The 15,748-nt window shown below is 46.5% G+C and overlaps 1 protein-coding gene across 2 annotated transcripts in view; it reads left to right on the forward strand.

Annotated features, from left to right (window-relative positions):
* The window catches only part of ROR1 (receptor tyrosine kinase like orphan receptor 1), a 146,565-nt gene that overhangs the window by 108,296 nt on the left and 22,521 nt on the right, over window positions 1-15,748 (forward strand). The window contains exons 3-4 of one of the 2 annotated variants that reach the window (XM_082286702.1): window positions 2,201-2,488; window positions 3,934-3,964. In XM_082286702.1, coding sequence (XP_082142828.1) covers window positions 2,201-2,488; window positions 3,934-3,964 — 319 coding nt within the window. Of the gene's footprint in view, window positions 1-2,200; window positions 2,489-3,933; window positions 3,965-7,834; window positions 7,936-15,748 lie in introns of those variants that run through there. The other variant, XM_082286703.1, reaches the window with a different exon arrangement.

The raw sequence follows: 15,748 nt of genomic DNA on the forward strand, positions 1-15,748 counted from the left end.
CAGTACAGAAATATTACATTGGGTAATTAACTGTGGTTCTGCAGTCCCAGGCTGTTAGCAGGGCTTTATTAAACCCAGGTTGTGCAGAGAGCCCAGGAATCCATGAGCTGGCTGGAACTCTGCTTCCCAGGGAGGGTGTTAGGATGGCAGGGCAGGAACATTCCTTGGGATGGAGCTTGGAGAAGTGGTCTGGGGAGCTGAGGAGCCACCGGACACCCCTGAGAGAGACTTTTGACCCTGTTGTCTGTCCTCTGCCCTTTTAACCCCATCCACAGATTTCCTAAATAATTGGATCCATGGGAGTGTAGGAACAGCTGTACTTCCATAGAATCATGGAATGTTCAGGTTGGAAAAGACCTTTAAGATCATCGAGTCCAACCACCACCATGTTCACCACTAAACCATGTCCCCAGGTGCCACTTCCACACATTTTTTAAACCTTTCCAGGGATGGTGACTCCACCACTGCCCTGGGCAGCCTGTTCCAATGCTTTACAACTCTTCCCATGAAAAGTTTTTCCCTGATAGCCAATCTAAACCTCCCCTGGTGTAACTTGAGGCTGTTCCCTCTCATCCTGCCCCTTGTTCCCTAAGAGAAGCACAGTTTCACACCAGCACACTCGAACTTAATTGAAAAAATATATGTGGAAAAAAAAAATATCTGTGGGCAGGGCCTCTGTGCCAAATGTTTGTCCCAAATGGCTCCTGGGACCAGGTGAGGACAGGGACGCCTTGTTCAAAGTGCTGTGCAAATACAGGGTAAACTGTGTGCTAAACAGATTGAAAACAAAGGCAAGAGATACTGCTCCACACAAACCATAATGAAGGGAGGAGCTGGGCAAGCCGAGATTACCGGGAATAATTAGGGAAGTGGCTTACTCAGGCACACTGGGTGGCTGAGCTGGTTTGGAACGTGCTAGAGGGTTTTTTCACACTTTTGGGAAGGCTTCTTGCTGGAGTTAACTCCACATGGACCTGAGAGTGGTGGAGCAAAAGCAGCACAGCACCAATTCGGGGATTCCCCATCCCTGGAAGTGTCCAAAGCCAGGTTGGACGGGGTTTGGAGCAACCTGGGATAGTGGAAGGTGTCCCTGCCCATGGCAGGGGGTGGAACTGGATGAGCTCCAAGGTCCCTTCCAACCTAATTCTGTGATTCTGAGTTCACTTACTGGTTCTGGCTTTTCTTGACCTCCTGGTTTGGCTCTGAGAGTTCAGGAGCCAGATGCAGTTGGGATTTCTCATTCCTTGGCCACCCTGCTGGGACAGCCAGCAGCTGATAATGGCTCTGGGCACTAATGACCACCATTAGGTTTGAACCTCTGACATGGAGATGAAAAGCCTGAGGATTCCATTCCCAATCCATCTCCCTCCCTGCCTTTAAAGGATTTAATTAAATGGTGCATACAGTTAACTGGGAATGGGCCTCTTCCTGAAGGATGCCCGGTGAAATAGCCCTTGACAGGAGAAGGCAATGCTCAGGAATGGACTGGGAGAGATTCATCTTCGTAATTTTAATTTAATTTGATTTTTCAGTCATGAGCCCTATTTCAGATTGAAGGTAATCTTCAGTACTCTTAGTATTGGAAATACTGAGTGAGAACAAAGTCTCCTTTTCCCGCTATGATCCTTATTCCTCATCTCTGAAGTTGGTGCTTACAAAATCATGGATAACATGGTCTGCTCTGCTCTGTGAGCCACTGAAAATGGCTTGGAGACAGGATCACAGAATCCTGGAATGGTGTGGGTTGGAAGAGACCTAAAAGCTCATTCCATTCCAACCCCAACACCTTCCACTATCCCAGATTGCTCCAAGCCCCATCCAGCCTGGCCTTGGACGCTTCCAGGGATCCAGGGGCAGCCACAGCTTCTCCGGGTAACAGGATTTTGGCTTCTGAATGATTCCTTTCATATATTCCTATATTTTGTGGATTCTAGCATGAGCAGAGGCAGGTCAGCATCAAAATGAACAACTGGAGTTCTGAGATGTTCTTCATGTTTATTGGTTGGGAAAAAGAAAAGAAAAAAGGGAAGCAGCGTTTTTCCTGTGCTGAATGAAGCCAAATAGGAGATGTTGAAACAGCAGAGGGAAACCTGACATCCACTTCCTTTGTGTCCCTTCCAAAGACAAGCAGGAGCTTTCTCCACACTGACATTCCCTGCTCTGGAGTTCTTCATTCTCCTTCTTTTCTCTCCAATCCCAGATTATTTCCTGACGCTGGATGAACCCATGAACAACATCACCACCACCCTTGGCCAGACGGCGGAGCTGCACTGCAAAGTCTCTGGGAACCCCCCTCCCACGGTCAGGTGGCTGAAGAACGACGCTCCCGTGGTGCAGGAGCCTCGCAGGATCTCCTTCCGAGCCACCCCCTATGGATCCCGCCTGCGGATCCGCAACCTGGACACCACCGACACCGGCTACTTCCAGTGCGTGGCCACCAACGGCAGGAGGACGGTCTCCACCACCGGGGTGCTCTTTGTAAAGTTTGGTGAGTTTTCTCCTCTTAAGCTGTTCCAACTCTTACTTAGGAGAAAGAGTTTGTCCAGGGAAAATCAGTGCACTGCTGTAGTGGTATCATGGAATTGGTCGGGATGGAAAAGCCAAATTTGTTAAACCTGTTAAACCCAGGTTGTGCAGAGAGCCCAGGAATCCGTGGGTTGGCTGGAGCTCTGCTTCCCAGGGAGGGTGTTAGGATGGTAGGGCAGGAACATTCCTTGGGATGGAGCTTGGAGAAGTGGTCTGGGGAGCTGAGGAGCCATTGGAAACCCCTGAGAGAGACTTTGGACCCTGTTGTCTGTCCTACAAGGGCTGGGATCTCTGCCCTTTTAACCCCATCCACAGATTTCCTAAGTAATTGGATCCATGGGATTGTAGGAACAGCTGTACTTCCATAGAATCATGGGATGTTCAGGTTGGAAAAGACCTTTAAGATCATCAAGTCCAACCATCAACCAGCACAACCTCCATGTTCACCATCAAACCGTGTCCTGGGTGTCACATCCATGTTTTCTGAACAGTTGTAGGGATGGTGACTCCACCACTGCCTTGGGCATGCTGTTCCAACAGTTTTGGAGGAGAAATTCTCCCAATATCAAACCTAAACCTCCCCTGGTGCAACTTGAGGCCAATTCCTCTCCTCCTGTCCCTGTTCCCTGTGAGCAGAGCCCGACCTCCCCTGGGCTGCCCCTTCCTGCCAGGGAGTTGTGCAGAGCCACAAGGTCCCCCTGAGCCTCCTTTGCTCCAGGCTGAGCCCCCCATTAATACCTGGGTGGATTCAGACCAGAGGAGAAAAACTCCTTTATTCTGGAGTGCCTGAGTGACCTCTGTGTCTGGTGAGTGAGAAATTTCAGCTGGCACTGCAGACTGAGGGCCTGTGATGAGACACATGTATACCTGTCAGGGAAAATAAGCACTCATTCTTACAAGTTTATATTGAGATAACTGCCTTCAAAGCTGATCCTACCACTCAGAAGATTCCAAACAAGAAACAGGTTTTGTGTGTCTTCTCCTCCTCCACGGTCAGGGGGAAATAATTCACTGAGATGAAGATATTTGCACACAGTCCTGGTTAATCCTCTTTGGAACTGGACAAATAACACACAAAGGATGATGGATGTGATGAGTTTCGTAGCCTTTTTTCATAAATCTCCCATGTTTTCTGATTTCTGGTAAGAAATTCATCATTAGATGTTCTCCTAAGGCAGTTTCAAGAGGAGGGTGAGTTCCTCACCTGTTTATTGTCCTCGTGTCGTGTTCTGCAGCCAACACAGGCTTGTCTTTGGTACTGAGGGGCTGCCACTCCTCTGTTCAGCTACATAAACCACAGCCAGCATGACAGGCTGGCGCTTTTATCTTTTAAAAGGTTTTCAAAAGCTCCCTGCTTGCTACCTCGCCGTAACTCATCACGCTGTTTTTCTTCTGTCACTTTTCCAGGTCCCCCGCCAACAGCAAGCCCAGGATCCTCGTAAGTCCTTTCATGTCTCTTGTGTGCATTCATTAATCTTGCATTTCAGCAGTCAGAAGTTCATTTGTCATTTGGTGTGACAGGAGCACTTTTGCATTCTGCTTTAAGTCAGTAATTTATTATAACTGAGTTATCTGTCTCACAGTTACATTTTCATGTTATCGTGTCAACTCCTATTTCTTACCCCAGACTTCTTAATTTCCAGTATTATTACCTTTAGATCCTCTGGTGCCTTCAGTCTGTGAAGTGATTTCAGTGTACCTACAGGTACTTCATCCATGTCACAGCCCAAGCTGGAAAATATTTATCACTGCAAGCAGATTTTACTACCCAGGGGCTTCTTGCTGATTTGAAGGGTCATAAACTGTGTCTGTATCTCTCTGTACCTGCATTAGTAAACTGTCTGAAACCTGAGGTTTTAAAGATTGAGTAGGTGGGTGGGAGCAGTGGCTGTTTGTACCACAACTCCCTGTGTCCTGCAGCTCAGGTTTGGCCCCTGCTGCTGGGTCTGAGCACTTCCCACGTTGTATTTTGGCAGTGGAGCTTCTGTCATGGGCAGTTTTTGAGAATATTCACTTTTATCTCTAATTTCAAACTACCTGATCAAACCTGCTCACCTGTTGCAGTCCCTTAATCCTTATTTCAAGTGTGATCTCCAGCTGTCCTGAGGTTTGCAAGCAGTTCTGTGGTGCTGTGTCCAGTTTATTCACATCTCACATTGTGGAAGAATATTGAAAATCCACCTCTCCTGGTGAGGGGAGAGGAGCACAGAACCAACTAAAGCAGAAAGTTAATCTATTAATGCAATTAATGTGATAACAAAGGATGCAAAAACCTGGGGATGTGAATTTTCCTGGCTCCTTCTGGAAGATCTTTCATGAACTATTGCAGAGGATATAAATGAGGAGAAGCCTCTGACCACAAAAGGATGTTGTAGGATGCCCTCTAATGGAACAGCCGAAAATGTGGTTTTATCTTCCCTTGTGAAGGTGCCTGCTGTGGAATCCTGGAGTTTGCTTTGGAAGGGGAGCTCTTTGCTGGGATTTCAGCTCTCTTTGGTGGTTGTGGTGTTCTGGGGAGGGAGGTTTCCTGCTGCTGTGGGATTCGGGGGCTGTTGGGCTCTTCAGCAGTTTGGAGACTTAATGAATGAGGTGAGAAAATGGGGATTTTGTGCTGCTCCCACCTAGTTTGGGGTTTCTGAAATTTGTGGGGTTAAACAACACGTCCTTGGTGGTCAAAACCCACGTGAGAGCAGTGTGAGCACAGAAAGCAGAGAGCTGGGCTGGAGTTCCACTGTCTAGAGCACTCAGGATTGCCTCACTTTTTAAAACAAAATACATTTGGGAGCCTTTTTTCCCGTTTTTCCTTTCTGGCAGGGTTTTGGTGGTTTTTTGCTGCCCTTCAAAAAAAAAAAAAAGACCACAACTTAACCAGCTAAAATACACAGAAAGGATGTGAAAATGTGAAAAGAAGGAAAAGAAAGGGAAATGTCCTCTTTAGTAGTTGATTTTATAGCTGTGCCTTATAATTTTGTAACAAAAAAAGATATTTAATCACACTTCAGTTGAATGTTGTGAAATGCAGGAGGGAAATTGCCTTGAATTCTGGTCCTTTGTGTTTGCTGCTCCTTCCATGCAAAGAAAATCCTGGGGATTGGATTGTGTGACTCCCATGTCTTCTCCCTGTGCAAGTTGAAAAATGAATTTGTAGCAATGAAATTAATTTTTCTGCTTTTTTGTGTGAAAACCAAGCCAAGCTGTGTCAGTTTCAAGCTCCAGGGTGAGAGATGAAGCACCTGGTTGACCTCTCTCATCATCCTCCTTCTGGGGAAACACTTTCTTTGGGAATAGTCTGGAAGCTGGGTCATAAAATTCGGAACCTGGGCCTGCTTTTCCCGTGTCTTTATCAGTCAGCCACGAGTGGAAGGTTCTGTTCATTTACAGATTTCCTTTGAGGATGGTGTTTTTAAAAATACCCACTCACTCAGCACTTTTCCTTCCAGAATTTATAGGTGCAGAGCTCTGCCCCGATGTGATGGCAGCAAAACAGATGGGCCACGTGTAAATGGGAAGGTGAAATGATGATTTCTTGAAAAGGAGACAGGCAGGGGTAGATAACACAGCAATTCATGTGTGTTGTTCTTGCTGCTTTCCCTAAGGCTCTGTTAGAGCCAAAAGTCTGATTTGAAAATGAGTTTGAGGCAAAGGAAAGCAAAGGCAGCAGTGCTGTCCCTGAGGACACTGGGAACCCAAGGCACTGCTGGGGTGGGGAGCACTGCCTGCCCTGAGCATCCTCCCTTTAACTCTCCTGTGCTGGACAAGGCTCGGCTGTAAAACCCTTGGAACCACATTCCATGATCCTGCCCTACTGCTCTGACCTAGCTGGGAGAAGCTTCTTTTGTTTTCAGAAAAAAAAAAACCCAACAACCCCAAGCCATGCTCCACAAATAAATCATTCTTTTATCTTTGGGTGCTGCAGATGCAGTGCCAGCTCCAGGCAGCTCAGGGAATGTGGGAAGGGTGTGAATGCCAGTGTCCCACATCCGGATGTGCCCCCAGGAGCCAGCTCCAGGCTCTCCAGCTGGAGCTCTGGAACAGTTTCCAGAACGTGGATGGTGTCAAGGGCATCTCCACAGCAGGCAGGGGTCTGGGAGGGGCAGGGAGGTCAGTGAGCTCTGGCTGGAAAAGGCCACCCTCAGCTGATGTAGCTCCATCTTTTATCCATGGGATCTCTCAATGCAAACGCAGATTGGGTGGATGGGATAACTTTGGGAAGATCAAAGGGAGAGCTTTGCTGGTTAACTCATGTGGCAGAGTGTGTTTGTGCACTGCTCTGCGTGTGTCTGTGTATTGTGCACACAAATGTATCACACATCCCAGAGTCCCAGAAGGGTTTCAGCTGGAAGGGACCTCAAAGATCATCTCATTCCAACCCCTGGCCATGGGCACCTTCCACTAAACCAGGAATTTGCTTCTCGAAATTTCCCAAAACCCCCGATTTTTAACATTATTTTTGAAGTTCCTGTGCTTCACATCCCTTTGAAAGTCACTTTTTATCCATCGTCTTTGGCAAGGTTGGTTCCTTAAGGTCTTCACCTCAGGTCTGGCTGCAGAGATCAGAACCAGAACAGAATGAAGTCAGAGCTCAGCAGATTCCTGGGGATGAGAGAAGCCTGGGAAAGGGTTCTGTGCCCAATCTTTTTGTTCTTTTTGTCTCATTCTCTCTTGTTTCCATTACCTGGAGCCTTGGCTTTGTGCTTGTCCCGAATTTTGCCCACTGCAGGAGAAATCCTGGGCACAAATCACTGAAATGAGAGGTGGTGGAGCAAGAACTTCCACAAGAGCTGTGGTGAGAAAGAAAAGGAAAATGCGAGTTTATGTGGGCTGGTGTAAAAACGAGCTGGAAAAGCCCTGCTGGAGTGTAACCCAGTGGGAAGAGTGCAGGAAAATGCTCTGTATTTGTTATTAATTTATTGTGTCATGAGCATGTTCTGAAGAGGTTTAACCTGGATGTGTATGGCAGGGACTGGCACTTCCCAAGTGGAATATGAACATCCTGGTGCCAATATTCCTCTGGAACAGTCCTTTTGTTCTTCGTGGAGCCTCTTCTATATATAAATATCCTAAATATGGCATTGTTTTGTTCTTTATTTAACCACTGGGAACAAGGAGAGGGGGAAGAGGAGACGAGAGGCCTGTAATTTTAAGGAGCATCTGATTCATGAAACGAAATGGGGTTTGCAATTCCCAGAAATAGCTTGCAAGGCTTGTGAAACCACAACTCCCCCCTGGGTTCTCCCATCCTCTTTTTTCAGTGATTGAGATTTTTATTTATTTATTTATTTGTTTGTTTGTTTCCTTTCAGCTAAACACATCTGGGTTTTTGAGTAAAACAGATCTTTTGTGCAGTGGCTCTGTGTGCCAGCATGGTTCCTGCAACAAGAAAATGTGTAACCACTGGCCAGCATCCAGGTGAGGCTCGGCCAACTGCGTGTGTGATTGTGGCTTTCAAAGAGGAACACAGAGACTTTCCTCTCTTGGCCACAGAAGGTAAAGTTTAGAGAGGAAAAAACGCCAATAAAGAGGCCAGAACAGATTTGCTGCTCCAGCAGCATCCTGAGAGCGATGTCCCTGCACTCTGGGTGCCAGGTTTGACTCCTGGAATCTTGGAATTCCAGCCTGTCCCACGTTTTGTGGCTGTCTCAGAAACTGCCTCTTGCTGTTCCATGATGGAAATGTTGAATGAGGACTGGACACAATTCCCAGGCGTTTTGGTGTGGGATCTTTTACAGTCCCGCTGTGTGCTGGTGCAACAGCTCGTTCCTACAGCCTGTGGGATCTGAGACACAAGCCTGAAGTGGGATATTCTGTGCAGAGGCCAATATAAATATATTTGGGGGAAAAAAAGAAACCCCACATGGTGCAAGGTTGGAGCCTGAGTGGCTGATGCTGACACAAACCACGTTACGTCCTGCTGCATGACTTCATCCCAGGGAAAATAATACTCCCTCAGTCTGCCAGGGGCTCAGGCAGGTTATCTGCTGGGAGCATGCCAGGGCTGGAATGGGAATGTTTCCAGGGAGAGCTGGCCTTGTCCTCTCCACTGGGTCTTTGATCTGCTGCACACTTATCTCTTGTGCCTCTGTCTCACCTTTTCCCTGGATTGTTCTGCTCTGGCACTGGGGACAGTGAGGTGATTGCTGAGGGGCTGCTGAGGGACCAGGGTTCACAGGTTTTTGGGAGTCAAGTTCTTGGATTTTCCTGAGCAAGCAAAAAGAACTGAAAACCTGTGGGTAAATGTAATACAGAATTTAGGAAGTCACAGTTGTGTCTTGTATGAAATCAATTGGCTACAGAGCCTATTCCAGGGTGTTTTATCGACCTCAGGGTACTTAGGTAGCTAAATATACACCTTATCTGGGAATCCCAGGGTCCTGTGCCTCTTTACCTCCTCTTATCTCCCAGACATGTGGGAAGCTGAAGCACAGTAAGATTTAAGGTGTGTTTGAGGGGCCTGAACTGGAGCTGGTGCAGCTGAAGGGCCTCTGGACACCTGGTCTGGGGGAATCAGCCCAAACTATTGCAGGAGGGGCCTGAAACAAAATAGGGAGTGGAATCACAGGGTGGGGTGGGTTGGAAAGGACCTTAAAGTTCATCCATTCCCACCCCTGCCACGGGCAGGGACACCTTCCACTGTCCCAGGCTGCTCCCAGCCCCAATGTCCAACCTGGCCTTGCCCAGCTGCTCTGGGCACCCTGTGCCAGGGCCTCCCCACCCTCCCAGGGAACAATTCCTTCCCAACATCCAACTGTTCCTGTCTGCTGTGGCCCTGCATCACCCACTGGTTTTCACGTGAGCAGTGCTGCAAACAGCCACGTTCTTTGCCATGAAGTGGCCTGAACTGCATTTTGTTATGCTGTGGCAAGTCTACAGAAAAGAAATTGGCCTGGAGTTTGGTGAAAGATTGAGCTCAGAAAGTGCTTTTGACTTTTAAAAGGGTGTCTGATAAATATTTTTGCAGATTTCAGCTGAAGTGTTCCCTTATCTACGGGCGGTGCAAACAGAAACCCCTCCTGTGCGCACGTGGCACGGGGGAAAGGCCCAGCACAACGCGGAGCCGGAGCTGAATTATCTGAAAACAAATCAATTACAGAGATGTCAATATTTTTTTAAGCAGGGAGGGAGAAGGGAGTGAGGTGCATTGGGACCTGGGGAGCTGGAGCTCCCTGCTGCATTTCTGTAGCACAAAGGGAAGACAGGGTGCTGTTGAAGAGCTGGCTTTGTTTTCCTTCTGTGCAGGAGCACCCATAGCAGCTCCACATGGGAATAAATGTTCATGTGGAAGGGACCCTGTGCAATGCTGCAGTCAGTATTTGAGGGGTTTGGGGCTTCTATTTCCACCAGGCTTTCACACACCCCGTTGCACTGTCAGTATTCCCGGGCCTGGCACGTGGGATTTGTGGCCAGATCCCAGAGCCTGAGGGAGCTGAGAGCTGAGGATAAAACTGAAAGAGGCATTTATGCTGTCATTCTATCTTTATTGCCTTTATTTATAGATCAATGACTTTATTTATATTCATATTTATATGTCCATCAAGACCTTATTGCCCTTTTAAACATTGGATCCAGGAAACTCTCAAATCCCTCACAGGATCCTGATTATTCATTGGACTCAAGGATTTTTCCCAAGCTTTATAATTCTATGACTCCAAGGGGACTGATAAGTAAAGTACAGATATAGGATAAATTTTCCTTTCTCTAATTGAATATCCCAGTTATCAGTCTTTCCACAGCACTAAAGAAATCCTGGGATGACATAATTTGACCCTGAGTTACAGACTCTGTGCCCACTTTTCCTGATTTATTTAAAAAGGAGCAACATGAGGATCATTTTGAAGTTTTTGACAACAGAAAGGCAAAAAATAAATCAGGAAAGGCTGGGAAGTTGCATTACTTCTGCTGATCATTTCCTCCAGGCCGTTGTGTTCATGGAGATATTCTTCAACTGTTGTAAAAAATAATAAATATCATCGAGCCCAGTTGGCAGTCTGGGTCTGACTAATAATAAACCCAGTCTTGCGAGTTAAACCAAACAGTCCAACCTGCCAAATATTGTTCCCATTAATGCCTTAATGTCACCCAGAGGCCTTTTTCCCACTGCTCTCCCTGCAGAAGTTGTCTGGGTAGGAGTTCACCCCCCCAGGACGGGGGACCTGTGTTCCTAAGCTCCATGTTAAGGCTGCAGCTAAGTCTGCTTGGAAACAAACTCTTGGATTCGATTAAACATTCTGAGCTTCCAAACTTTGCTTTTATTCCTTGTTGAAACAAAGCTCAGGCCATCAGGCATTTGTCTCAGAAAATAAAAACTGCACAGCCCCTAACCCAGCAACACTTGAGGGGAGGAAGATGCTGGCTCTGCTTCACAGCAGAGGCATAATCTGGTTTTCCCATATTTCATGTGGTCATTCCAGGTAACAGCTCTTTTGAAGCCAACCCCAAAATCCCTTATGGAGCTGCTAAAAGCTTGCAGCAGCACTTTGGGCCAAACCACTGGGTTTCTGTGAAGCATTCCAGCGTTCAGGAGGCGAGGTTTGCTCTTTAAGACAGTTTTAATCAAAAAAAAAAATCTCATTTAGCTCTAATCAGAAGGACATTTTAAGTGGCTTAGTGGGATTTCTTTGAGCCTGAAGGCTGTGAGGAAAGATCTGACAATATTACAGTAACAATGGATTTCAGTCATCCTGGCCTGGGTCAGGTTTCAGTCCTGGCTGAGCAGAGCCTGGCTTTGTGCTGGTTGGGTTTGGAAGGCCTGAATGTGTGTCTTGTCCTCAAAGAGGACAAATGAAAAATGATGCTTTAGAGAGTTTCTAATTCATGTGGGATTAGACCTGATTTTTGTTGTAATTCAGACGACACAAGATGTGAAAATTATTGATCTGTTGTTTTATTTGTGTGTAAATCCAACCCAGTTCCTTCTTCAGTGGCCTTTCACTGCAGAGTTGCTAAGACAGAGGTGGGGACTGTTGTTTTGGGGACAAGGATTGTATTTTCTAATGGAAAATTCACCTCAGCCCCAGGCTTTGGGAGCTTTCTATTCTGTTCTGGGGGTTTGCTGGCCTGCCTTAAGCAGTTATAAAACAAAGCACAACAAAAATCTAAAGGATTGGAAAGCAAGGTCCTTGATTTCCCTGCCCACCAGCTTGTGGTGGGATCACAGTCACTCTGAGGATTCAGTGCTGCAGGAGAACACATGGCTTGAGTTCCTCTGGTCCCCACTGCCTCTACTGCCCTGCATTTTACTCCTGGGAAGGGGTGGGAAGGGCTGCAGGTGGAGGAGGAAAGAAGGGAAATGATTCTCTAACCTGGGTGCTTGTGGTGTAAAATGGTGCCTGGCTGTCATGAGTTCAGTGTAACTGAGTCAGAACACTGGCAAATGAAATGGTGACTTAATGATGATATTCTGAAAGAGAGAATGGGGCATCTCTCACATGGAACAAGTGTGTTTCCAAGTCCTTGTTTTATTTCCAACCCTGCAGCATCTGGAGGCTGAATGCTGCTCCAGAACCTTCCTGGGCCGTGGAAGTGGGTGGGTGTAAGGGTGGAGTAAAGAACTACTCACACTTTTCAGAACCCACTTATAATATCTGAGGTCATCTCCAAGGTGCACGAGGCTCCCCTGTGCCACAAGGCCTTTCATTATGAGGAAAATCCTCTTTAAAGGCCTATAATGTTTCTGTGGTCACAGTAAAATCTCTCACACAAGCCAGCAATAAAACCTCAGTGGGCAAATCTCAATCTCTGTCTCGTTTTGTTCTTTTACTTCAGTGCCCAGTTGTTGCTGATATTCCTTAAACAGATCCTCTTCTGCTCTTTTGATTTTGTGTTGAGGGGGAACCAAGGAAAGGAGGAGCACTGAGGGATCTGCTGGAGATTCATCAGATCCAAAGCTCAGCTCTGGGCACAGCTTCAAGCAGGTTTTTGGTTTATCTGCCAGCCTTGCTACCAGTGGGCTGGAAAATGAATTAAGATGAAACATTTCAAACATTGCAGTAGTGAAAGCTCCGGTTGCTTGTGGTAGGAGTTATTCAGGAGAACAAAAAGTAGGAATAATGATAATAATTACAGCCTTGAAAGCACAGGGCACTGGGAGGGGGAGAGGCAGCGTCTGTGGCTCTGTGGGATGGATTTGTTTCCTGTCCTCGGCGTTCTTTCACCCACATGAAAAGTCATCTCCCTCTCGATGTAAATCCTTTCTTTCCGTGGGCAGTTTGGGATTCTCCTCCCCTTTCAGATGCACTCAGTGTCAAGCCTTTGCTTTTTGCCTGGTGAGACATCCCAGGTTGGGATCCAGAGCCAAGTGCTGGACCTCAGCTTGTCCCCAGAAATCTCTGTCCCAGCTGGGAGCTGGGCAGCTGCAGAGCTTCCTTCCCTCATAGGATCATGCAGTGGTTTGGGTTGGAAGGGACCTTAAAGCTCATCCCATGGGCAGGGACACCTTCCACTGTCCCAGGCTGCTCCAGCATGGCCTTGGGCACTTCCAGGGATCCAGGGGTAGCCACAGCTTCTCTGGGCACCCTGTGCCAGGGCCTCCCCATCCTCACAGGGAGGAATTCCTGCCCCATATCCCACTAAACCTGTTCTTTTTCCATTTGAACCCATCCCAAGCTTGAGTTAAGGTTTTACTCCAGGCTTCTGCAGCCTTTAGGAGAACCAGTGTTGGGGCAAGTGTTTATTCAGCCTAGTAAGACCACTAAAAGTAGGAATAAATCTGTATTGACCCAGGGGGCTTTCATGACTTCAACAGGGTGTAAAACCTTGGGAATGAATTTTCCTACAAGGATAACATCGCTGTTCAGCCAGCCTGTGTGCAGTTACTACTCACTCCCAGTCTGTGTAACTCCATCACAGAGTCCTGCAGTTCGAGGGAGAAGATTATAAGGTGTTACATTATTTATCCTGATAATTAAAACCACTCCTGACATTCCAGCTCTGGCTGTTCAAAGCAATAACCCCGGGCCACCTCAAATACTGTAAAAGGAGTTAATCATCCATTTCTGAGTGTGTCAAGTTTATTGATCTTGTTAACAGGAAAACATGTGTGGTTACCTGGGTGAGGAAGGAAAGCACTTATCATCTGAGCTGGTATTTGGATGCTGTTACTGGTGCCTGAGCCCAGCAAAAATGAATCACAAATGTTACCCTGCCATAGTTCTCCAGCCAAATTTCTTGTGGCGGTGAATTTACTTTAAACAAATCATTTTCTCTCCATCCTGATTTTGCTCCAGATGAATGGGTACATTCTCTTGCCACAGTTCTGCCCAGCAATTAGCACCAAGAACACTTTGCAAGCCAGTCCCCTTTCAAGGGTCCCAGCTGGTTTAGAGATTGGGAGGGCTTAAAGTGAGAAGAGACCATTGCAGTCCCCACTGCTGTAGAACTTCTTCTGGGTGTGTTATGGCTCAGTTCTGGTGATTTTCAGTTAACTGGGGCACATCCTCGGAAAACAAAAAGTCTCATGTTGATTTTATCTGATTTCATCATGCTTGTGCTGTGTGAGGTCAGAATCCCCCTTCAGGATCCTAAACACACAACCACTGTTCCCTGGACAGCCCAGCTCTTGACTCTGCCACAGTGACCCTGAGAGGTCTCTTCTCCATAAACTCCTGGGAACTGCCCCCAGCTCTGTCACCACCTCAAATCCTGCATTGTTTGGGCTTCATTCCAGCCATTCCACTGGTTTGGCTTGGATGGTGTAAGGCAAACAGGAGTGGAGTGATTTGGGCTTTCCCAGGATGTGTGTGAGTATGGACAGCACGGGATACCCTGCAGAGATCATGGAGAGGTTTCTTCTACAGTTCTGGGATGGAAATTGCCTCAACCTGCCTGTGTTTAAAAGCTTTGGCTTCAGTAATTCCTCTCGAGTGTCTTCTTTAGTTACTTTTGGAACAGAGACTATTTTATTGCATTTAAATGATAAATAAATGTCTTTAACCCTGCGTTATTGGTGACAGCTCCACCATTTCCATCTTGTGAGAAACAAGTATGAATTACAGCAGAAACTCTTCATCTTGGACTTGAAAGCATCACAAAGCCTCTTTTGCACTGCTGGCAGCTCTGATAGTTTTGGGAATCTCCTTGTCTGACTTCTGGCCCTCATGGTAATTTTTCAGCATTTATTTAAAATTTGGTGGTGTCAGTTTTTCCTCCTCAATGGGTACAAAGCAGCCCAGGCACAAGTATCAAGTGAGGGTTTGCCCTTCCAGGAGTATCCCATCTTTTGGAGACTGGGAAGGAGCAAGAGATAATGAGAGAAAATTATTATTCCAGCAATGCTAAATGTGAGGGAAGGATCTGGGGAGTGTTTGCTTTGCACTGGGAGCTGTTTGGGGCATCAGGAGCTGTTTCAGGGTCCGATCTCAGCTGTGTGGGGATAAACTGGAGGAACTCCGGGTTTCAGCTGTGTATTTTCCATGAATAACGTGGATTATTCCATCCTTGGCATTTCAGACAAAACAGGCAATCGTGGTCTTGCCAAAATAAAGTTCCTTGGCTGGATCAAAGGAGCAGCAGGGTAGGAATATCAGAGTTGCCTTTGATTTTCAACTCCAAATGGTTTTGCTGCGTGGATGGGGGCTGGGCCTGCCTTTTAAACGATGTTTGGCTTAATCCTCCTTTAATTTTTTATGCAGTTACAAAATACATGTTTTGTGTTACAAGACCACGATAAGAGTGAGTATTGATCTGAGCCAGCATCTCACCTACTCCGAGATAAAACCCAGCTTTTAAATCTGATCCAGCACAACTGCTCGAGTGTGCCAGGACAGATGTTGTTAAAACAAAAGTTCTAGAAACAGGTCTGTTATCTTAAATAACATTTTTCTGGTTGGGGAATGCATTCATATCAGACATACCATGCACTGGAGCTTATCAATCCCAATTAATTTCAGATTTGCAGCTGAAATGTTGGTGGCACAGGTAGGAAGTCTGGCAGACTGGATGTTAACAGCACCCTGAATATAATTTGCATCAAAGCACCCCAAATAATCATGTGTAAAATGCCTTACAAATTTGTGATCTGGTCCCAGTGGTACATTAACATAATTCCTTCTAATGCAAACCTCAAGGGGATTCCTATTCTCAGTTGCTGGCACACTGGAATAATAAAACACAACTAAATAAAGCAATTGGGATCCTTTTATGTGTTGGGAAATACCAATAAATTCCATATCCTAAAACTTAGACAAGTCCAGAAAAATTTGTGCATTTTCAGCCACATGAATTTTAA

Source organism: Coloeus monedula, assembly GCF_965178545.1.
Source record: "Coloeus monedula genome assembly, chromosome: 9".
In the NCBI taxonomy this organism is placed as follows: domain Eukaryota; kingdom Metazoa; phylum Chordata; class Aves; order Passeriformes; family Corvidae; genus Coloeus; species Coloeus monedula.